Source organism: Eptatretus burgeri, chromosome 22, assembly GCF_056783735.1.
Source record: "Eptatretus burgeri isolate ZD-2024b chromosome 22, Ebu_testis_v1, whole genome shotgun sequence".
Lineage (NCBI taxonomy): Eukaryota > Metazoa > Chordata > Myxini > Myxiniformes > Myxinidae > Eptatretus > Eptatretus burgeri.
The window spans coordinates 1,010,201-1,034,130 of NC_140982.1; the positions used below are offsets into that span (position 1 = coordinate 1,010,201).

The 23,930-nt window shown below is 46.5% G+C and overlaps 4 protein-coding genes and 1 long non-coding RNA gene across 16 annotated transcripts in view; 2 read left to right on the forward strand and 3 right to left on the reverse strand.

Annotated features, from left to right (window-relative positions):
• LOC147008025 (nucleolar transcription factor 1-like) overlaps positions 1-23,930 on the forward strand; it is a 129,428-nt gene that overhangs the window by 43,075 nt on the left and 62,423 nt on the right. The gene's annotated exons all lie outside the window — the stretch shown is intronic.
• On the reverse strand, positions 3,089-18,217 carry LOC147008026 (putative RNA-binding protein 46). Of its 6 annotated transcripts, XR_015053722.1 has the most exons (6): positions 11,844-14,051; positions 8,092-8,243; positions 7,483-7,664; positions 4,908-5,071; positions 3,989-4,808; positions 3,089-3,220 (listed from the first exon to the last, which is right to left on the reverse strand). XR_015053722.1 is itself a non-coding variant. In XM_085865976.1 (5 exons), exons 2-5 carry the CDS (start codon positions 8,150-8,152, stop codon positions 4,581-4,583), a joined length of 582 nt encoding a protein of 193 aa, XP_085722102.1. In that variant the 5' UTR covers positions 8,153-8,243; positions 18,101-18,217; the 3' UTR covers positions 4,188-4,580. The 6 variants fall into 6 exon arrangements, 5 of the variants coding, with proteins under 5 accessions (XP_085722104.1, XP_085722102.1, XP_085722099.1 ...); XM_085865976.1 differs by lacking the exons at positions 3,089-3,220; positions 11,844-14,051 and adding an exon at positions 18,101-18,217 and having other exon boundaries at positions 4,188-4,808; positions 4,908-5,018; XM_085865973.1 differs by lacking the exon at positions 3,089-3,220 and having other exon boundaries at positions 4,188-4,808; positions 4,908-5,018; positions 11,844-14,044.
• LOC147008027 (gap junction gamma-1 protein-like) lies at positions 15,632-20,451 on the reverse strand. The gene is given in 5 exon segments (XM_085865972.1): positions 15,632-15,769; positions 15,998-16,174; positions 16,176-16,602; positions 17,999-18,326; positions 19,924-20,451. Coding segments are annotated over 3 exon segments (903 nt in total). The 5' UTR covers positions 18,301-18,326; positions 19,924-20,451; the 3' UTR covers positions 15,632-15,769; positions 15,998-16,000.
• LOC147008028 (uncharacterized) overlaps positions 20,599-23,930 on the forward strand; it is a 16,580-nt gene continuing 13,248 nt past the window's right edge. The window contains exon 1 of one of the 7 annotated variants that reach the window (XR_015053728.1): positions 20,599-20,901. Coding sequence is in view for 1 of the 7 variants with exons in the window: in XM_085865979.1 (XP_085722105.1) it covers positions 20,758-20,833 (76 nt within the window). In the remaining 6 variants the exon portion in view is untranslated. The remainder of the gene's footprint in view (positions 20,902-23,930) is intronic. The other 6 variants (XM_085865979.1, XR_015053725.1, XR_015053726.1 and 3 more) reach the window with 6 other exon arrangements.
• LOC147008029 (uncharacterized) overlaps positions 23,273-23,930 on the reverse strand; it is a 12,292-nt gene continuing 11,634 nt past the window's right edge. The window contains exons 2-3 of the long non-coding RNA XR_015053729.1: positions 23,881-23,930; positions 23,273-23,738 (exon numbers count right to left, since the gene is read on the reverse strand). The exon at positions 23,881-23,930 is cut by the window's right edge and continues 89 nt beyond it. This is a non-coding gene — a long non-coding RNA (uncharacterized LOC147008029). The remainder of the gene's footprint in view (positions 23,739-23,880) is intronic.

The following is a 23,930-nucleotide window of genomic DNA, read 5'->3' on the forward strand; positions in this document are numbered from 1 at the left end:
GAGTTGAAAAACCTATTATTTATTAAATTCTAGAAAACGATTGAAACAAAGAGAAATCAAAGCCTCAACCAAGGATTAAACACAATGACGACGGATGAAGTGAATTAACCAAATTGTGATTCCGCTACTCCACGACACCAGTGTATGGAGAGTAAAACAATTAAATGTTATTCAACAACTGTTATTAGAAAACTTTAACAACTTTTTAATTCACTGTTATTACACAACTTTATAACTTTCAAAACTTTAACTTTTTAATTCACTGTTATTATATAACTTTAACTTTTTAATGAACCGTTATTATATAACTTTAACTTTCAAAACTTTAACTTTTTAATGAACCCTTATTTTATAACTTTAACTTTCAAAACTTTTAAAACTTTTTAATGAACTGTTGTGATAAAACTTTAACTTTTTAATTAACCGTTGTTATGAAACAATTAAATGTTAAACAAATGCTTGATTAAAGTGTTATAAACATGGAGAGGGTAATACAAGTGGTTATTTAAAGATGAACACAAAGGAAGCAAATCGATAATCTGGAGGGACACAAGGGCACACCTGTTCCGATAGCTCAGGTAGAGATAAAGATGGAGTTTGAACAATCAGTGTTTTTACGAATCTTGTCCCTCGACAGTGAATATCTTATTGTTTGAGAATGACATTTGAAATAAGAACAGGTGTCTTGGATCATCATCGGTGATAACCCGGAATGAAACGAAACGAGATCATCCTAAACGTGAACCATCTACATCAGTGTCGGGTGAACGGTCCAGTCTCATTCAACTCAAAAAACTCCGGGCAAGTCAGTTTCCATCGAAACGTCCACAACAGATGCGGTTGAAAACGATCTGTGCTGCACGTTCCCTGGTTCGATCAAGTATTCGGAAAGTCCCTCCATAAAGACCCGACACGGTGACCTGTGGGGACACAAAGTATTGAGGGAGGTATTGAAAATGGAGGCACACACGTCACAGCCAGGTATACAGGTGAAACTTCCATAATCCTTCAGTTTTTCCCCCCCCATTATCCCTCCATCGCTCCCTCAATTACTCCCAACTATACCCTCTGTTTCATGTCTTAACAAAACAATGTATATATATATATATATATATATATATATATATATATATATATATATATATATATATATATATATATATATATATATATATATATACACATGAAATAAGAATCTTTTCCCTTCTCACCTTTCTCCCAAAACAATGTGACTTCCAGTGCAGACTCTTCCTCTTCCAGCTTTGCCTTCCACATTTCCAATCCCACTTTGATCGTGAAGGTATTCACCACTCACCTTCACAATTTTTTCCTTCAAACTCTTCCTTCACTCTGCCCCCCTCTTCCCTCATCTTCAAAAAAAAAACGGTCTCTTACAATGTTTTGACTTCCTCTCTCTGCCATACTCGTCTCCTTATTCAAACACCTGAGTTATTTTCAACCTTACCTTCATCCCGTGTCGAACAATTCCATCTGTTACAACGACGCTTCCTTCCTTCATTCTCTCAGTTCTTCTGAACTCCATCCATCCTCCAATGTATTTAAACAAATCTCTGACCTACAAATTAAAAAAAATCCCACTTTGGAATCCATGTTTGTCTTCCATCATTAATTGTACTTTTTTTTTCCAACTTCAGTGCAAATTCATCCCATCTCCTTAAATCTACCTCCTCCTAGCTCCTCCCCAAATTAGACCTCCCCCTTACTCCTCCCATCCTCTTTGCTCTATCGTTCCTCTCATCACATCTCCCCTTCTTCCCACCCCCCAAATCTTCTTCCTCCCCTCCGCAAAGCTTTACCAAACCACGACCCAGTCTCATGCTTACCCTCTCCTTACCCCACCCTTCTCCGTCCTCCCACATGATCGTGCCTGCTCTCATCGTCTCTGCCCTTCTCAAAGCTTCCCTCTCATTCCTCAACCTCCTCCAATCTTCTACCTCCCTTTTCCCCCTCTCTTATTAGTCCCCACTGCGACTCATCCCTTCACTTCCGAGTTCTTTGTCCCCATCCGAACCTCTCCTCTAGATCCTCTGTAATCTCCAACACACTGTCAAGAACTCTCCCAACCTCCACCTGTCCTTCCTCCTAACTTCACCCCCTTCCCCTCCCCTGCACCCAAAGCTTCCTTCCCTCCCAATTCCTTAACAGTGTGGACCTCAAACATCCGGGGCCTTCGCTCGAACCAGACTGATCTCTCCATTCAGGTTACCACTGACAAACCAGACATAATCTGCCGAACAGAAACTTTCCTCCTTCAAGACGTCTCTGACTCCCAAGTATCTCTCCCTGGTTACTCCCTCCTCCGATATGATAGACCTCAGCCTCGTCCTGGTAGAGGAGTTGCTCTCTTCATCAAAAACTCTATTCCTCACTCTCCATGCACTGCCCTCACTCCTCCACACCCCCACGAACACCTCTAGCTACGGCTTCCCCTCCACTCCCACCTCATGTTTATATGTGTACTGAACCGTCCACCAAACAGTGATGACTCCATCGACACCTCACCATCCGAAAACATGGACCAACTTCTCTCCTCTCATCCAAACTCTCTCTTCCTCATGCACATCTCAAGTATTTTATGCCTCGCTTCTCCCGTCCATGTGGAACCACATTCCAGAGGCTGCTCTGCCTCACTCTTCCCTCCAGGAGTTCAAGGAAGCAGCGCACCGCCACCTTGTTTTACCCCCAAATCCAACTGACGATCCTTATAACTCCCATTACCCGCTCCACCGTGCTCTTCCATGAGCCTCAGTCCTGCAAAGAAAAAAAAGAAGAAGAATCTGACGTCATGAGGAGTAAACATGATGCAAAGCGCAGGCCTCACCGTGTAACCGAGCAAACACCTCCCATCCGGATGTTTCACCGCAAAGGGCAGGTAGGAGGGAGCAGGTAAACCACGCTGAGCACTCCAAAGCTCCAAAAGGAATGTGGCGGTCCGAGTGGACCTCATATTGCGTCCCTGATGTTCTTCCATGAGACTTTGCGATACTTGGAGCGCTCCACAGTAGTTCACGGCCAAGTGTCGCGTACCTCCGTCGACTGTGATTCCGACACTCGACTGATCCTGTGAATGAGGGGGTATAAAATGGCCGCCGGTACTTCGGGGATGTGGTTGTGGTTGTCTGGGTTCACCGCTGTTCAGAAATCCGGCAGCAATCTCTGCACCTGGCAGGGTCACGGGTCTGACTCGACCCTCCTCCAACTGGTATTCCACACCACAAGCAGACAAAGTGAAATTTCCATGCCAGCCAGAAAGATTACAGGAGCAACTCAGCTTTGTAAGCTAATCCGTTATTAATATTTTGTAATCCCGACCCAGCGATAAACTGTCATACTGGTGTTTCACAGGCAGGGTGATTCATCACTGTACGTGCCCGTGCCTCGGATGGACGTTAAACTGGACGTCCCGCATGCCGGAATTAGTCGGCGGACGTTAAAGATCCCACGGTGTCCTTCGGGAAGAGAAGGCGAGCTATCGCCAGCACCCAAAACAAATTACGAATTCCTCCTCAAACCGGAAAAAAGACTTTCGGAAGTTTACTGCCGTTGATGCAGCGTCTCTTACACCACCTTATTTAACACATTACATTCATTATTCATGTCTGTTGTTTGTGTCCTTTATGACGTCACAAAGAAAAAACAGTAAGTTGCCTGTTTGAAATGATTTTCAATTTTGTCTCACAGCCAGACAGGCGAACAAGAGTCGGGTGAACCAATTGCTGAACCGCGGTTTTCGCTTTATGCATGTGGGGTAAAAAGAAGAAGAAGATTGAGGGTTAAGATGATGGTTCGGTGTTCTCTTCTAATTGAGCAAGCGGAGGATGAAGGGAACTGAGCAAGGGAAATAAAGAGTACCAAGCTCTCGACATTCCAACCGGTTCTGATCGCTCCCAACAAGTGCACCATCACCTCCCACCCCGATGTACACACCGTCCTAAACTAACCGGTGAATCTCTCGCTTCAGCAATACCTGCAACAGGAACTTGAGCTCCTGGTCCCGGCTGTTGCTTGGGAAGATCCATCGCACAACCACCACCTGGTGCCAGAGACTTTAAGGTTCTTTTTGGGGCAGGAGGAAGGAATGATAAGTTAAAACAGTTGTAAACACTTGAACATGTTAGTGCTGCCATGGCAACAAATAACTCATGTACCACCCTCCACCAAAAAAAAAAATCATCGAATAAATCTACTTCTTTCTCATTCTTGTTACACATGAAAAATATCTTCACATTCATACTTGGGGTTGCACAACCTTTGCTTCCAAAATACAAATTCCTGCCACACTTCAGACAAACATCAGGCCTGGCCAGCTGATTCGTGAAAGACTTGCACCAGAAACTTTCCCCATCCGAGCTCACAAGAAGGTGGGAATAATTGGCGCCATTAAAAGAGGAACTCGCAAAAACAGTACGAACAGTCGTTGGCTTAAAAAATCACTCCTCATCTCACCTGTTCACCACATTTGGACCCCTCTGAGATGATAATGAAATATATATATAATGGATTCCAACCTCCTATCACGTCATTGTTGAGTTCAGTTTCGAAACCTTGCTTCCAACCATCTAAAAGCCTCCTGTTATGGAGGAAGCAAACTTGAAACAGATCTCCCACAAACCAGCCAACAGCTTCTTCAGCGCCCCGACAGCCGCCCGGTGCGATTCATAATCCACAAAAGCGAAAGCATTGTTTCGAGTGAGATCTTTCAACATTTCGTTTTGATAAACCAGCAGGTGTTGTACGCCGGGTGTCACTTTCTGCAGCTCCTCCATTAGGTCCTGTCGACGCGTCTCCTGCACACGGGTGACCGGAGTTAGCACTGTTGGGAATGGAAATCTCGACACTTAGTGCAGCAAGCAAACTGTTCAGAGTCCTTTTCCAAGATGACCTACCCGGGGTAGTCCTTTGATGAGAAGACAATGCTTGTCCAAACCCATTGCCACACGAATCCGGTGTCTCTCCAGTGTGTGACGGTGGAAGATGGCCACGGCACAATGAGCGGCCTATGAGATCCGACGTGCCAAAGGAGGCAAAGTTTGCTCGATAATCACATGATCTTCTTGGAACAATAACACGCAACAATATTGGATGGGAACACGTGCACAGGTGTCACAAACAAGGAGTAAATGCAAAGAAAATCATGAAGGTCGAGTCGTGGCTAAAAATATTGGCACCCTTGCACGATTTTCAAATTATACACCATTTCTTCCAGAAAATTGTTGAAATAAAAAAAAACTTTTGGTATCTACGTGTCTATTTCTTTGGTTCGCAGTGGAACAAAACAATAACAAATCTGAAAAAAATCACAAAATCTGAGCTTATTCCACAGATACCCAAAAATGTCCCGGACAATAATGTTACGGCCACGGGTACCAAGTGTATTATGAAGGGGTTAATCCTCGTTTCTTCTCGGAAGAACCGAACCTGCGGCCACCGCTCACAATTAACTTTGTGGTGCGGTGGGTTGCTTAACAACCACGAACGCCAATTGGTTAACAACGAGCTCCAGCATCCACCGTCTAATTCGCCGTTTAACTAGAGGTCGCGTGGCCTCCTGACCGGGGAACGCGCCCTCGGCGATGCACCGATCTTATCTTGATTAGATCTTAAGTAATGCGGTCGAGCGTTCACCGCTGGTGCACGCTGACGATGACAGGTTAATTAGTTTGGGAATTATAATCTCCCAGTCTGTCGAGGTTCGGACAATGCTGGATCCATGGAAGGACATAACAATCACGGACAGGTTGAAACGTCAACAAGGAATTTATTATGAAGAAAAAATAAATAAACCGAAGAACTTTTTATTTTCCTTGTCGATTAAATGGATGAATTCAAATGAAATGTTCAATCAACAAAATAATCTCAAACAAATAAATAATTCAACAATCATTCATAGAATAAAATGATCCGAGACCACAGCCATGTTTGACCGTCAGAACGAACTGTTCAGGAATAGCTTGCGGTGTGTTTTAATGATTCAAATGTCCTGTATGTAAGTTCAATGTGAAAAAATGAAAACCAAAAATAAAATGTGTAAATAAATCGTGTGTTTCCAAGCCAATGTGTCCTGATGGAAAGGGGCCGGACGAGTATCCGCTGGGATGATATCTTACGGCGTGAACGAACGGTGAATATCGCTCACGCAGAAATGAAATCTGATGTAAAATCGTACGTCATGAACGTGTCGTGAAGAGGAAAAGGTTATCCCAGAAGAGAGGGAACCCGTTCTCAACCCTTCTCTAACGCATCAAACAGTTAGAATCCCACCAGACAAGGGGATGGGTCGATTCTGAAAAAGCATGATGGAAATCACTGTCTGAGGACCTGAGGACAATTTGATTTCAAGCAGGTAATTCACCTTTAATTTGGAATTAAACTCACCTGCGGTGAGTTGCAGGAACCTGCAATCACAAAATCAATTTTGTGTCACTGTGTGTACCGCAAATATATATATATTTTTTGTGTACCTTGTCGAGTGAGCGAAAAAGGTCAGTCGGAGAGATCATTGATGAAAACCATAAAAAGAACAGGGTCCAGAACGCTGCCTTGAGGAACTCCAGCCTGGACAGGAAGAGGGGATGAGAGAACTCCATTTAGGGCCACACGTTGACTGCGACAGGAGAGGAAGTCTGCGAGCCATGAGTGGAGATGGCCTTGGAAACCATGGGAAGAGAGTTTGGTGAGCAGGGTAGGGTGCCAGACCGTGTCAAAAGCACATGATATGTCCAGGGATATGGCTCGGATTTCCTGTCTGGGTACCACAATGAGCATGGAGAAGACAAAGAAAAACAGAGAATTGTCTGAGGAGGTCAGCCACAAGATTGTAGCCAAGCATGGACAATCTCGAGGCTACAAGTCCATCTCTAGAGACCTTGATGTTCCTGTGTCCACCGTACACAATGTTATCAGCAAGTTTAAGGCCCACGACACGATGACTTGCACTACAAGGACTTGAACAGACAAACAATGAGTACGTCTTCTGAACCTGGGATCGAAGCATCTATCATTGAAATGTGAGGTCAGGTAAGAAGGCGCAAACAGGTGTGTGCACCTGTTTGTTTTCAAAACTTTCGGAATAATAAGGGTGGTTTCCCATTATGAGGCCTGTGCACTCAAAATGGGGATTCCTTTACGTCCCACGTCATCTATTTATTACGTAAGCGTTTGTGGCAGAGCTTCCCAAATTGAACACCATGGAGGTGACGGCTCATTTCGAGTCCAAACCTGGGGTTGAGTTTCGCTCTATGTTCTGTGGAACATCTTCAGCATCTCGTTCTTATCAGCGCTTGGCACACAAAGGTACATTAAGAGGAAAGATTAAACAAAATGACTCATCAACACTTCCAGTGCATCCACTAATCACCACCTGGTGCTCGGTGCACTACATAGTATGTAGACGGTCCTTGGAAGTTTTTATCCCGCTCCCTCTTTCGTCCGTTTGCTCCCGCTCCCTCACCACCGACAAACCTCCTGATCGGTGTAGGTGACCAAAGCGTAGCCACGGCGTCTCATCCAGAATCTTCTCACGTACCACATGTCGTACACCTGACCAGCACTTTGAAACAGGGGTAAGAGTTCGTCTCCAAACACCTGGTGCGGGATGCTCCAGATGAAGACGTCACAGTCGGGTGAAGGAGGGCCCTCCCCGTCTGGGAAAAAAAAAAAGACAAAATAAATAAAATCAATGTTTTACCAAATCAACTGATGACGGTTCAGCATTCCTGATTCATCATCTGGGATCCAGAGATGAATAAGTGACACATTTGTTTATTTATTTATCACGAGCAAAGGTACCCGACATGTGGCCTGGGAGGAAAAGGAGGCAAGAAGAACCGAGGAGAAAGAAGCAGAACGGAGTGTGAGGGACGACTCCTCTCTGACCTCACGCAACCACACGGGGGTTGCATCGGGCCAGATATCGTGAGGGGGGCAAGGAGGGGCGGTTTGAATGGGACGGATGGGGCGGTGGAGTGGCGGAAACGTGCGGTGTGAGTGTGTACGGAGCGGTTGCTCCTGGGAGACACAATGTGGAATCGCCGATGTTTCCGGTTCCAACAACATTTTAAAAATCTTCACCGTGTGGTGGCTGGAACCTCCACAGTCCTTGATTCCACATCGTGCATCCAGGCGTCTTCATGATGACGTTTCTGCGGACGATGCGAGTGGGGGGTCGTTTCCTCGGGCAACACCCGTCCTAGGAGGTTTCAGGTCAGGAATCGGAGCGGTACCTGGAAAAAAGGAAATCGGACAAAGCTGTTATTTTGAAACGAAACAAAAACAGTTGTCCACAAATCTGTTCGTCCGTCGGGCGGTGTGGTTGGGGCACGTCGGGTCAGGTGTGGGAGCAGCGGGGCCTCCGTCTGGCCGTCCCCCAGGCAGGTAGATGGCCTGGCCCATCCCCATGTCCTCGAGATGCCGGTACAGTGTGAGGTTGATGCTTGACGTACAGTAGGAGGAAGGACATCCGAGGCGTGAGGCCTCGTTTAAACCTCAAGCGGAGAACCTGTCAAGCCTCGCCGTGAAACCTCGTCCCGGAAATCCTCGATAAACCAAATCCAAGACGTGTTCACATCCGGAGTTATGAGACCGAAGGTCAAACGATGCCACGAAAAATGTTCGTAGGCCTTCGGTTCGAGATCACCGCAACGGATTGTTTCCTTGCACTCATCACCGTGTCGTGTTTGTGGAGGTAAGGTGGTTGTTTTAAACGTTGATTTGTGTTACATAGTTACAGGATGTGACGTTTAGGTCACTTACAACATATTTAGTGGTGGTGTCTTTAATATGACGTTTACAACACGGTGGTGGTCCTTCATCTTGGGGACAAAGATGGCCGTAGTGTGTGGAATCTGTGTTCACTTCCGGGGTAACATTTGTTTTACAGGTATGGTGTGAGCGGTTTGTACAGGGGGGTCCTGGATGTACTTTAACCCTCGCAGTGATGGGCTATATGGGCATAGTGGTGGTCTGTATGGGTACAATGATGGGCTATATGGGCATAGTGGTGGTCTGTATGGGTACAATGATGGGCTATATGGGCATAGTGGTGGTCTGTATGGGTACAATGATGGGCTATATGGGCATAGTGGTGGTCTGTATGGGTACAATGATGGGCTATATGGGCATAGTGATTGTCTCCATGGGTACAATGATGGTCTATATGGGTACAATGATGGTCTATATGGGCATAGTGATGGTCTCCATGGGTACAATGATGGTCTATATGGGCATAGTGATGGTTTCCATGGGTACAATGATGGTCTATATGGGCATAGTGATGGTCTCCATGGGTACAATGATGGTCTATATGGGCATAGTGATGGTCTCCATGGGTACAATGATGGTCTATATGGGCATAGTGATGGTCTCCATGGGTACAATGATGGTCTATATGGGTACAATGATGCCCTGTATGAGTATAGTGGTGGTCTCCATGAGTACAATGATGGCTTATATGGGCATAGTGATGGTCTCCATCGGTACAATGATGGCCTATATGGGCATAGTGATGGTCTGTATGGGAAAAATGATGGGCTATATGGGTATAGTGGTGGTCTCCATGAGTACAATGATGGCTGATATGAGTATAGTGGTGGTCTCCATGAGTACAATGATTGCCTATATGGGTATAGTGGTGGTCTCCATGAGTACAATGATGGCCTATATGAGTATAGTGGTGGTCTCCATGAGTACAATGATGGCCTATATGAGTATAGTGGTGGTCTCCATGAGTACAATGATGGCCTATATGGGCATAGTGATGGTCTCAGTGGGAACAATGATGGTCTATATGGGTATAGTGGTGGTCTCCATGAGTACAATGATGGCCTGCATGGGTATAGTGATGGTCTCAGTGGGAACAATGATGGTCTATATGGGTATAGTGGTGGTCTCCATGAGTACAATGATGGCCTGCATGGGTATAGTGATGGTCTCAGTGGGAACAATGATGGTCTATATGGGTATAGTGGTGGTCTCCATGAGTACAATGATGGCCTATATGGGCATAGTGATGGTCTCAGTGGGAACAATGATGGCCTATATGGGTATAGTGGTGGTCTCCATGAGTACAATGATGGCCTGCATGGGTATAGTGATGGTCTCAGTGGGAACAATGATGGTCTATATGGGTATAGTGGTGGTCTCCATGAGTACAATGATGGCCTATATGGGCATAGTGATGGTCTCAGTGGGAACAATGATGGTCTATATGGGTATCATGGTGGTCACCATGAGTACAATGATGGCGTGCATGGGTATAGTGATGGTCTCAGTGGGAACAATGATGGTCTATATGGGTATAGTGGTAGTCTCCATGAGTACAATGATGGCCTGCATGGGTATAGTGATGGTCTCAGTGGGAACAATGATGGTCTATATGGGTATAGTGGTGGTCTCCATGAGTACAATGATGGCCTATATCGGCATAGTGATGGTCTCATTGGGAACAATGAAGGCCTATATGGTCATAGTGTTGGCATGTTTGGGTGTGTGTTCCCCACTTGGTGTGATCACAGCGACACATAAGGAACTTTGACGAAGGCCACTTGGACCATCACGCCTGTGCTACATGTACACCACATCAATTCAAACGAGCAGTTTCTCACCTTGAATGTCCTGTGATCGAGGGTGGAGGAGTGGGGACGAGAACAGCGAGGGAAAGGAAAAGAACTGAAACAAAAGAACAAATTTTAAAACAAAATAATTAAATCCGTGAGTTCATGCTCGTTTGGCCTGAGAGCCGAGTTATGAAGAAGGAGAAGAATCACAGGTGTTCTGCGGTGTTCAGGTGTTTGACTGCGTTCAGGTGTTTGACGAACGTATGAAGAAGTTCTTGTTTCTGATTCCATCACTTATCGACTTCATGGACAAGAACCATTGAGTGAAAGGTCAAGGTGAGCTTCGATCCGCATGACCTCTGACCCTTAACTGTAAACATTACGTACACACGATCACAGTCTCTGCTCACTTCGTTGCCCCCTCCTCATCACGAGCCACCACTCCTCATGGACGTTTCAAACGTCGTCCAGTTGTCTGTGTGACGAGGGACTAACTGATTCGATTTCGGTGAAGATCCGGATCCAGATCGTGTGGACCTTCCGGTTCCGGAGATACCCGCTCCACCGAGTAGAGTGGACCTTCCGGTTCCGGAGATACCCGCTCCACCGAGTAGAGTGGACCTTCCGGTTCCGGGGATACCCGCTCCACCGAGTAGAGTGGACCTTCCGGTTCCGGAGATACCCGCTCCACCGAGTAGAGTGGACCTTCCGGTTCCGGGGATACCCGCTCCACCGAGTAGAGTGGACCTTCCGGTTCCGGGGATACCCGCTCCACCGAGTAGAGTGGACCTTCCGGTTCCCTCCTGCGCGTCTCCCTCCATGTGCTGTTCTTCCGAACACCAAGTCGCCATTTTCCCGCCAATCAGATGGAACTGTTTTCCTCGTTGTGCTAAAACCAACGTGTGTGTGTTTGTGAGAGTGTGTGTGAGTGAGTGTGTATGAGTGTGTGTGTGTGTGTGAGTGTTTGTGTGTGTGTGGAGAACACACAAACACCCTCAACACTCACGTACTGGGACCGAACCGATCACGTCGATTGAACACATCTGATCGACATCCGTCATCGCTTCTTGCTCCCCGTCCGTCGTTACACGAGGTCGAGGTCGCCATCAATCGTGTCTCGCTTTGATTAACGGTTCTCGGTCGTAAATTAATTAATCGTCATTTGAAAATATACAAATAAATTAAACCTTTAAATACGTAAACACTCGTGTCCATGACAACGATATCAAACATGAACTTACGGTCCCAGCGACCCAGGGAATGGCTCACCTGATGAGCGGGAAAAGCCGTTCACCGATTCAAAACGAGAGCAACGGACCACGTGAGTCGCGAGGGTCGCGTTTTTAACCGACGGACATTGGCGGGAAAAACAAATTACGGGAAAGATTATTTATTTAACTTGTTAACGATTATAAAAAAATAACGTGTTTTATTCCGAATATACATCGGTATGTGGTGTTCAACTTCAAAAGTAATGTTTTATTTCATTAAAAACCTTCCAACACCAAGCTCCCTCGACTCGGGGTGTGTTCACTCACCAAGAAGCTCGGTAAGGGAATCCTCCCGTGAATACGAACCATGACCGGAAGTGATTTCTTCCAACGGACCGACAAACGTGACCACGTGACGTATTTACAAATAAAATCACTGATTTTACAAACTCCGTCGTGTTTCCAAATTGAACAAAAAAAAAATTATTTTGTTTTTAATTATTTAATTTTGTTCCCATCGACCTGGAAGGCACGATGTCACGAGGCGCGTGATGACGACGACGACGTCCTCATTGCGTGATGACGTAACGACGACGAATTTTTTTTTTCGATCCCAAAATCTTAGTTTCACTGCAAAATCTCGTGTTGGTGGTGCCTAGGTTCAGGTCGAAGGTATAGGATAAACATAATCAACCCCCCCCCCCATTCCGTTTCTTTTGTTCTGTAACGTCCTGATCCGTTCAGTGTTCTCGCTCTTTCATGAGCCATGACTTTGCAAACAAAACAAATAATTTCCTGGTAATTTTCTGCCAAAACATGGGTTGGGGGGGGGAAATCAAAGGGGGGGTAAAAGAAGATGGTGGAGGTGGAGCGGTCGAGAGAAATATGGATCGAAGGTGGGAATCTGGGAAGAGAAGGGGTGAGAGTGAAAGGGGAGAGGGAATCCCACCACTCCTTGTGTACCTCGTGCGGTTGAAATGCTTTTGTTTTATTTGTTCGTTGAAAGAAACAAAAAGTTGGGACAAGAGGTCTTTGTAAGACTACGAGCCGGGTGTGAAATGATGCAACAAACATGAAGCCGGGGATAACGAGGATCACATATCACGCATCAAGGATTCACATTTCAGCTGCTGCTCCTCCACCCTCAAACCCATCCAGGAACAACCAAGTGAGCCTCATACAATAAATAAATAAATAAAAACAACACAGATATAAAATAATTAAATAATTCTACTTGTCAGACCATGTCTCGGATCAAGATGAAATTTACATGTGTTCCCCATCACCGCGAGATCATAATTGTCCTGGGATCCTGGGATCCCAAGCCCACCACCCGAACCATGAAGCCAACACCAGGCAGAGAGGATAATGAAGAGGAAGAAAATGAGAGTGATGACGAGGAAACGGAGGAATACGAAGATAAAATGGAAGAGTACGAAAGGTAAATTGAAGTTGCCGAACATGAAATGTTTGAAGAAGCTTTTTGAACGTTCTCTCGGTGGATGAGGTTCCGGAGACTATTCGTACAAACAAAGCAGGCACCGGTGGGCTCCATGAATCCATCAACGACAAAAATGTCCAGGTGTGATAAAACTGCACCAATTTAAGGTGCAACTGCAACAAAACGATGAGATGACGTCATCAGTCATCAAACGTAAGACGAATCGAGGCCACGGTCTCACATCGACTGTTTACTGTCGTTAAACCTTGTTGGGCCTTCACGACCAATTGAACTGGACCACAACGAGTGAGTTATCGGAGGACCTGCAACAACATGATGGAAACCTCGTGGTTGAGAAGCTGACCTCACTTCCCCATTTCGACACACCATTGTTGTTGATGAAGTTGCCGATATCGTCCTTGTTTGTACACCATGGTGTCATCTCTTTTGCGTCACCTCACGTGTGTGGGATCTCATGACATTGTGTTGCATGTCACACCATTGTATTACATGTCACACCATTGTGTTACATGTCACACCATTGTGTTGCATGTCACACCATTGTTACGCATTTTGTCGTTCCTTACAAACCACGAGGCCTTGCGATCCACGACAGAGACTTGACGGCAGATGGCGAGTTCTACGGGAGGGTCTCTCACTCTGCGCATGTGTAAGTGGCGTCCATCAGGTTGTGGTTTGTTGTGGTTGAATTGTTTTTTAAAGTCGAGTAAAAATGTGTGTTTTTCTTATGGTGCTGGTACAATACCCAATAGAGAGAGAGAGAGAGAGACAGAGAGAGAGAGAGAGAGAGAGAGAGAGAGAGAGAGAGAGAGAGAGAGAGACAGAGAGACAGAGACAGAGAGAGAGAGAGAGAGAGAGAGAGAGAGAGAGAGAGAGAGAGAGAGAGAGAGAGAGAGAGAGAGAGAGAGAGAGAGAGAGAGAGAGAGAGAGAGAGAGAGAGAGAGAGAGAGAGAGAGAGAGAGAGAGAGAGAGAGAGAGAGAGAGAGAGAGAGAGAGAGAGAGAGAGAGAGAGAGAGAGAGAGAGAGAGAGAGAGAGAGAGAGAGAGAGAGAGAGAGAGAGAGAGAGAGAGAGAGAGAGAGAGAGAGAGAGAGAGAGAGAGAGAGAGAGAGAGAGAGAGAGAGAGAGAGAGAGAGAGAGAGAGAGAGAGAGAGACAGAGAGAGAGAGAGACAGAGAGAGAGAGAGAGAGAGAGAGAGAGAGAGAGAGAGAGAGAGAGAGAGAGAGAGAGAGAGAGAGAGAGAGAGAGAGAGAGAGAGAGAGAGAGAGAGAGAGAGAGAGAGAGAGAGAGAGAGAGAGAGAGAGAGAGAGAGAGAGAGAGAGAGAGAGAGAGAGAGAGAGAGAGAGAGAGAGAGAGAGAGAGAGAGAGAGAGAGAGAGAGAGAGAGAGAGAGAGAGAGAGAGAGAGAGAGAGAGAGAGAGAGAGAGAGAGAGAGAGAGAGAGAGAGAGAGAGAGAGAGAGAGAGAGAGAGAGAGAGAGAGAGAGAGAGAGAGAGAGAGAGAGAGAGAGAGAGAGAGAGAGAGAGAGAGAGAGAGAGAGAGAGAGAGAGAGAGAGAGAGAGAGAGAGAGAGAGAGAGAGAGAGAGAGAGAGAGAGAGAGAGAGAGAGAGAGAAAGAGAGAGAGAGAGAGAGAGAGAGAGAGAGAGAGAGAGAGAGAGAGAGAGAGAGAGAGAGAGAGAGAGAGAGAGAGAGAGAGAGAGAGTCACTTCCTTCCGTTGGGATCGTTGTAATTGCTTCAGCCATTATTGTGCTCGGCTGGATGATCTCATTGTTGCGATCTCTCAATCTGGTACTCCGGCGATGTATTCTGACATCTTTTTCATCCTTGTTCGTTATGAAAACTTCACAGATGGCTTTTAAAGGCTGACGACTTCCCTCTGTAGCACTTTTCAGTGCAGTAGCATTTTGTACACATTGGAAGGGGAAGACATTTTTCCCATCCCATCCCGACATGGAAAGTACGAACATACTCCGTGATAACGAATGTCACAGTGAAGAGAACGAGTTCAGAATGAAAAAGAACAATCTGTCTTTTTGTTTGAAAACATCACGAGTGTTAAACTTTTGTAACGAATGGAATTGTAAATAGAACGACTTCGCAAAAAGAATGAGGTGAGAATGACAAAGAGTTTTTTTTTTCTGAACTAACGAGTGATCTACACACACACACACAAACAATCTGTGAAAACCCTCCGATCCCGTCCATTTGGCGAAATGATCCCTTTCCTGAAACCAAACATAACCAAACACCCAAACCACCAGGCTGATGACGTTGATCAATGACGCGGTCGAGAGGCTTCCGAGGCTGAAATCCACACGAACCACTTCCCGGAGCTCCGCAGCGGCTCCTGAATGCTTTTGATCACGTCTTATTGACAAGACCACGTGAGGTCCTGCTCGGTGTGAGTTACCAGTGCGTCCTCAGGTAGCTGTTCCACGGGCGGAAAGTTCACCGGGTGATCCGAAGGATTCGGGACAACCTCAGCACCTCCGTCTCCGTGTCCACAGAGCTGGCCATTTGTGATCCTGCTTGAACAGACGCATCATCACATATTTCATTAACTCAACATCACCATCAACCATTAAAAGTCATGTCAAAGGTCATGATAAAGGACCGAAATATAATTGCATCGTTCCGTTACATCAATGTCAGATTAATCACTCACTAATTCCCCGTGGCGGTCACAAAAGGCCACCACCAAAAGCGACATTCTCGGGACAGAAACGAACAACGATCTCACGGTCATCTCTTACCTGTCACTTAGCATCACAGGAGGGGCGAGCCACGCTGGCATACGATGGCAGCCCGGATGGTGTTCCACGTGATTCAGAGAAACCATGATTTCTGATCTGGTAGAGCAACGCCACATCTTCACGTATTCGCTTTACGCGAATGGCATCAGTGACCTCCCCAATGAGCAGGTGAAACATTTTCCACAATGCTTATGAGAAGACAAAGTCCTCCGACGGCGTACATCAACAACAGGAAAATTGTCTTCTCGCTTGGCCGTGAGACGAAGCAATCGACTTGGTGTTTGCAAGGCTCGCGGACACACTGGTAGAGGGCAGGAACTTCCAATCCGTAGCCGTAGTACTGACCGACAAGGAATGCCACCTCAAAGATGCTGCGCATGATGAGCTGCAGGACGTAGGCTGTCATCAATCCGTCTCTCTTGATGTATCGTCTTCTGTCGTGCTTCGCGGAGTCATCGACGACGGCTATCTGATTCGTTAAGGTCTCCAGCATCTCCAGCTCCACCTCTTCGTTGAACGTCGATCCATCTTCTCCTCCATTGTCTTCTTCTTTAGCACGTGGAGGTTTTTGCACAACGTCCTGTCGTTTTGCCAGTGATGTGGTTCTACACGAAACGAGTGAAGATTAGCACACGACAAAGAACAGTTGGTCAATACGCGACTTCAGAAATGATATCCTCAACCTCAGCCTCCCAACCCCGAGTCCTCGCCTCCCCACTGCCAACCCGAAGACATCAATTACATCTCCATTCCAAGCCTTCAAAACCCCCTCACCACCCCACCCCCCAACCACAACTCCCCCACCCCCCAACCACCAAAAGTCCTTAACCGTCCGACTCTGTCCCATATTTGCTCTCCCCCACCCTCCAAACTCCAATTCTGTCCTCCCCTCCCTCACCCACCTCCTGCTCATAACAGCAAACGAGTATTCACACAAACCATGAATGAAGCAACTCCAACATGTCATGGCGCGTCACGGTCGCCTGTCCAACCAACAATCCTGTGAGATACGTCGAGAAGATATGTGACCATGAGCAGGTTAATTGTGCCAAGAAACGTATCTTGCAAACTCCACCGCTATGGGTGGTACTCTACCGCTTCTTGAATACTTGAATTGCCGAACAATAGTGGAAAACACCGCTTCCACAAAATAACGTCTCATCGAAGTTTTTCATCCATTTTCATGACACACATAAAGCTCCAGGGATCTGTGGCATCCATGCTGAACTTCTCAAGGCTGGTGGAAATGCTGCACTCGTGTCGTTGCATGGAGTTCTGTGCTCTGCCTGGAACACGGGTATGTACCATCTCAACTGACTGGAATAGGGGCCTTGTTGTCCCTCTCTGAAAAAAAAAAGCCAAGACTGCGACAACTACCGAGGGGTGACGCTGCTCTCAGTGCCGGGGAAGGTCTTTGCTCGGATAATGCTGGTACCTGTGCGGGAGGACGAAAGTCCGAGTCTTCATGTCCTTGGTGCTTCCAGTCTTGCTCTATGGATGTGAGACTTGGACTCTGACCAGGGATCTGAGACGGAGACTTAATTCCTTTGGTTCCAGGTCTCTTCGGAGAATCCTTGGCTATCGCTGGTCGGACTTTGCGTCCAACGAGCGGTTGCTGAGAGAGACTCAAATGAGATTTGTTACCTGCATAGTCCGTGAGCGTCAGCTGAGGCTGTATGGACAGGTGACTCGTTTTCCTGACGCTGATCCTGCTCACCAGATTCTCTCAGCGAGGGAGCTTCGTTTCAAAAAATTTACAAAATGTCCCAAACATCGAACGCACGAGAGATATCCAGTGAGATTGAACTGATGACCTCCCACACTCAGAACGGACCTTCTTACGCATGATCGGTGTCCGGCTCTTTTGTCGTTGAGGATACGGGGCAGCAAGATCATGCTGCGTCAACGGGGTCAGCGTCGACCAGATTACACAGGGCTATCAGCTGTGGATGCACACAACGCGAATAGCAACCTCCCTCAATCCATCAAAACCAATCCCACCTTGAGATGTGATGCAAAGCAAAGGCGACGTACAGGATGGTGGGAATGGCGACCGCCATGATGTGAAAGATCCAGAATCGAACATGTGAGAGTGGAGCGTACCGGTCGTAGCACACGTTCGTGCATCCCGGCTGAATGGTGTTGCACGTGAAGAATCCTTGTTCGTCGTAGTAGATCGACTCGCCAGCCAAACCTGTGAGCACGATGCGAAGCACCAGGAAGGCCAGGAACCAAAGCTTCCCCAGGTAGGTCGAGTGACTTTCAATCTCCTGCAGGAGACTGGTGATGTATCCCCAGGACATCCCGAAGAGTCAACGGAGGAAGAACCCTGCAAAGACCGTCCGAGGGAGCAATTTCATCAGATTCATCATCACCATCATCAGAAGCCAAAATTTGACTAATTAACTAAAGTTTAACTAATTTAACCTGCAGGTGATCATCTTGGTTCAAATTGAGGTGAAACCCTTAAAAATGATCATCGTACATTGCCGGTAACACGTCATCGGTGTTCCGAGGAACCAAAACGATCATCACAACAACTGCCGAGCACAACAACGGCCTGGTTTTAAAAGTTGTTGATGATTACCGGATGAAAACACCTTTGTCATGTTAAAACAACGAAACTTTGTGTGTGTGATCAACATTGGGGGGGGGATGCTTGAAATATCGAACGGTTTGTTTGGATTCGAGGCCAGATTCATGTTCCAGGGGTTGGGGACTTGGGGTAACAGGGGTCAAAACGCACATTTATTTATTTTATTTTTTTACCATCAGGTCATTGCTGGTGGAACGTTTTCCCGTCTTTCAACTTTTCTTGAGTTGGGAAACGCGGTGACTTGCGATGGCGCGTCATTAACTTGTCTCGAGTTCTCTATTGTTTCGAGAAGTATTACTATATCCTTGTGTGTGTGCTCCCCCCGTGTCCCAGTAACAGGTTCTTCATTCATCCCATCATAAATGGAACCGTCAGGCTCGAGGTCCCGCTTCTTCTTCCTCAATCCGCGGAGACGAGGTCTTTTTGAAGCATGCAGGTTTGTGATGAAACAACGGATTCGGACAAAATTTGGTGGACACGTTGATTGCGTCACACGGACTCACTGATTCGATTTGGGTGAAGATCCGAATCCGGATCCGGATACAATAATTTTTTTTTGTGATTCTTCATTCCAAAACTTCGTGGTGCGGTCAAAACACCATATGGAGCACGACACCTCGAAACGTTGTGGACGGGGATATTAGAAAACTGGGTGGACGACGAGACCAAGTTCCCTTCTTTTTGGAATTTCACTCGGCCATGGACTAACAACAAAGGCCTGAGGCCGATGTGCCTTCACACAATGGTGGATGATTAAGTTTTCTCACCCCCCTCCTCCCCCTCCCTTCCTCTCTCTCCCCTCCCCTCTGTCCTCCCTCACTCCATTCACACCTCTCTCCCACCCTTCCCTCCCCACCTTCCTCTTCTCCCTCCTCCCTCTACCCCTTCCACCTATTCTCCCCTCACTCCTCTATATACCCTTTCCCTTCTTCCCCCTCTCCTCTTCTCCCCCTCCCTTCCCTTCTCTTCTTTCCCCCTCCCTCCTCTATCTACCCCTCCCTCCTCTTCCTTCTCCACCCCTCCCTCCTCTTCTTCCCCCTCCCCTCCATCATCTCTCCCTCCTCTCTTCCTCTTCCATCCTTCCCCACTCTTAATGGCGAACGCAGTGAGCTTCATACTTAACGCGTGCACGTGAGAAAATAGGAAACAACAACAACAACACAATACCCCTGGCTATTTCGAATCCGTGTCGTTAGCTATCACCTTTTACTTCCGGTTGTTGTTAAACGCTGTGCGGTGTATAAACACGATTGGGTTTTATTTCTATCTTGTGAATATTACTTAACGCGTGCACATGAGAGAATAGGAAGCAACAAAAACAACACAATACCCTGGCAATTGTGAATCCGTGTCGTTGGCTATGACCATTTTGCTTCCGTTTTTGTTTTGCTTCTGGTTTTTTTTTGTTTCCGGTTTTTTTCATGGGGAATGATGCATGCCGGGAGATCATGACCGGAAGTGTTTATTTATTTATTCAATTATTTTTTTTAGCCTGAGGTGAATTTTATACTTCCGAAAGTGATTTTTTTCATGACAGGAAGTGTTTATTTTGTATTTAACATATCCGGGAGTGATTTTGAAACTCTTTCCGGAACTTTTAATTTCTTTTATTCTTGACCAGAAGTGATCGTTTATTTATTTATTCTTTTAATTATTTTTTCCCAAAGTTAATTTCAATAAAGACATCTCCCGCATCATTAAAAAAATAATTTTTAATCGTGATTTACATTACTTGATCGCTGATCCCGAATCCAGGCCGAAGTAACCGGAAATTGCGTCAAAATCATCAGCTGTGCGGTGCTTACATGTATCACGGAACGGAACTCTCCCTCGCCGGGCTCTGAATTTGCTATTAATTTGGGGCCTACCTCACAACGCCTTGACTAGAAACAGGCCGCAACGGTTTCTCAACGATAAAGTTTTGTATTTTTTCTCACTACACCGGGGATGATGACGATGACAGGACGAACGTGAAAACGAAGCGAAGAGAGTAAACCAACTCACCAAAAACTGCTGATCTATTCACCCACTTGACAGATCTTCGAGCGTCCGCCATTGCAAACCCGTTCAAGATTCCCGGAGCTTTCATTCAAGAGATGAGAAACGATCAGGTGTGACGTCACTCGCTGCCGTCACCGCTCGACGAGCTGATTGGCTCATTCAAATGAAACGTTTACACTCTTCTTCTTCTTCTTCCTTAACGGATCAAAAGGCGCTGTCAAAATCGATTCACCGAGACAGTAAGTCGACTGCACAAGGGAACCTTGGAATGGCGGGAAATCTGAACAGGTATCCGAGACAGATCGATGTGAGTATTCACCTTTGAGTTTGATTAATTATTAATGTAGCTGTAAACTACCACCCTGGTGTTTCGCATGTCGGGTGATCCATCACCGTGTGTGTGCTCCATTAATCGTTAATGGAGCCGTTAAAAATCGCACGGTGTCTTTCGTGAAGAGGAGGCAAGTCATCGCCGGCACTCTGTACAAATTCCAAATTCCTTTTTCAACACAACAGAATTCTTTCCGTGTCAAATTTAATTTGATGTCAATGCACTGTCAGTGTCACTGTAGCCGTGCAGTCGGTACTCTGACAGCTCATCAACCCTCCTTCACCCCTCCCAACCCTCAGGTATCAATCCCCTTCTCGGCTGAGGTTCACCGGTACCTCCGGAACTTTATCATTGCACCTCTCGTGGAACGAAACAACATTTGGCTGAAAGATAATTCAAAGTCCCATGAAAACATTCCCCTATTGTTTACATGTACACAGTGGGGGAACAAAGGCAGATAAACAGGACCTGGAAGTGGGAAATCATCAGAGGGCGTGGTCTTAACTTTCCTGTACCGGTGATTGGTACTCCTTGGAGGCCACGCCCAGTTGACACACTTTTCTACTCGGGTTGGCATGGCAACCAGGTGTTTGTTGCGTCGTACGGCCGATTCGACCTCTTGAAAGGTATCCAAGTTCACGGAGAAGAGTTGGGCGAAGGTTGAAGTACGTGCTGGGCGATGGGGAGTGCGAAAAAGAGATGATGCGATCATCGTGTTGGCCGACATCAAGCACCGCTGGACCTGTACCCGGGTCATTCCGCACACTTCCCCCTGTTGGCATCGTCCGTGGGACGAAGAACCGTTTGGTATGGAAAGGACGTAAAGGAAGTTACGTGACGCGTCAGGTCACGCTGAAACAAAGGATGGTGGGGAGTAATTAAATAATTTATCAAAAGTTACATCCCCCTTACATTCTGTGGCAGGACGAGCGAAACGTTTTTCCTCTCGTCCGAGTGTAGTCCTCGTTGGTAGAAATTCCTCATTTGGAATTGTTTGTGAGACCAATCACGGGCAGCCATCGTCATCGTCTATTCAGAAGGTACCGAGTCACAAAAATGAGAAACGTGAGATAAATGGTGATTACGGTATGGGAAATGTACCCTGGGGGAGAGCATCCACGTACACCGAGGGCCCCCCAGAATTAGTTATTTCATCAGTTTGTGCAGACATCGATCCTTGCCCCGTGTCCGGGGGTTTGAGGGAGGAAATGCGTTGTGAGGTTAGTCTGTGTATCCGCGGTGTGATCTTCCCCTTCTCTACCCATTTTCAACCTTCTCAGCGCCATCGAAATGGCGTGGTGAAACATCCAACCTCTTTATGAGCTGCACGCCATTTTAATTCACCAGATTGTGTTGCTATTTTTTATTAAAATAAATAAATAAATCCACAGAGTCATGCTGACGATGTCCTTCAAGAACCTCGTAATCCTCAACCACCTGATCTTCATCACCGGCCTCCTCTCAGATTTCTCCGCTCACCTCCACGTTCCATTTTTATTCTCACGACTCCTTTCCTTTATTTTGGCCAAGTCAGACCAAGCCAACCGGTTCGTGAAAGACTTGGGCCAAATTTTTTTTGCCCGGCTAAGCCCACACGAAGGTGGGAATAATTGAGGCCGTTATAAAAGTTGTGGATAATTTCACCAAAAGGGCCAAACTGAAACCAGCAGCGAAAACAAAGAAGGTTTACCGACCGTTGGTCCGCGGGGCACGACTCGGTGGTGGTGCGGGGAAGCTGCATTTCCATCGCACGGAACTGATGAGAAGTCTTTCATCCCCTTTCACCTGCAGAAGGAAATCGTTCAGGGAAGTGAGACGAGAGATAAAAAGGAAATATCGAATCAGAAAAGATCACAGAACGGCATCACCAGGTGGACCCGAGAATGTCATTTACACCTGGATCATCCGACAGCTGAAACACGATGACCTTCCGCCGTAACTTTTGTTCACCGTACATTGTAGATGTTCACCGTCGTGCGGGACGATAACGAAGAACTGGTGCAGAATTCATGTGTTATTGCATTTGCCAGCAGATATTACCGTGGGATCCTTTGGGACACCCTATTTCAACGATACAGTTTTCATAACAGTATTCTCACCACACCTGTGGTCACCTGTACAACTGCGGTCCGTCTCAAATGGATTCCACTCTCGCACAATGTAACGACGCGTTTGCGAATGCCAGTCTCTCTGTTAAAAACCTTTTTTTATTCCGTTTCATTACAAGTCTTCTACATCTGTGTGTGTGTGTGTGTGTGTGTGTGTGTGTGTGTGTGTGTGTGTGTGTGTGTGTGTGTGTGTGTGTGTCTGTGTGTGTGTCTGTCTGTGACCGCTGTTTCTCGACAACCTCTGGTCCGATCTAATTGAAACTTGCCAGGTATATTGCTGGGGACATGAGTATGTGCCTTTTCAAGGTTTGACAATAATCGGACAAGTGGTTCCCAAGTTATGGCCATTTATTTACCAAACCAATGACTGGACACGGTGCTATGACGTCACGATTGACGTCACAATTGTTATTTTTTTCACGCATGTACGGGCACGCATTTTACAAATGGAAAATGTTGGGATTTTTGGAACCATTGTCACCCCTCACCCCCAAACAAGGGTCCACTCCTCCCCCACTTCTCTGCCTCAATCAAGGTGACAGGAGAGCTCAGAAGTAACACAGGATATCCTCTTTTAACAATCGAGTCTCGATTTAATTCCTGGCTCGACTACAAACAACCATCATGGTACCTCGGCGGTACTTGCGTACATTACATCTTTGCCGAGCGTGCAGATCTTCGGCCGTTTTCTTCGGCTGATTTAACCTGGTGAAAGTGAACATGAGCAGGTACACCTTCGGGGTGGTAGTTTGTGACACCGGGTTGTCTTCAAAAAAGGAAGAAAAAAACCCAAAAACGTTTGTTGCAATCAACTGAAATGAACGACACCGTCGCACGTCATCCATACCTGCTGTGTACGTTCCTGGGGGACGAGGTGTCACTCCAACTTTCCGCACT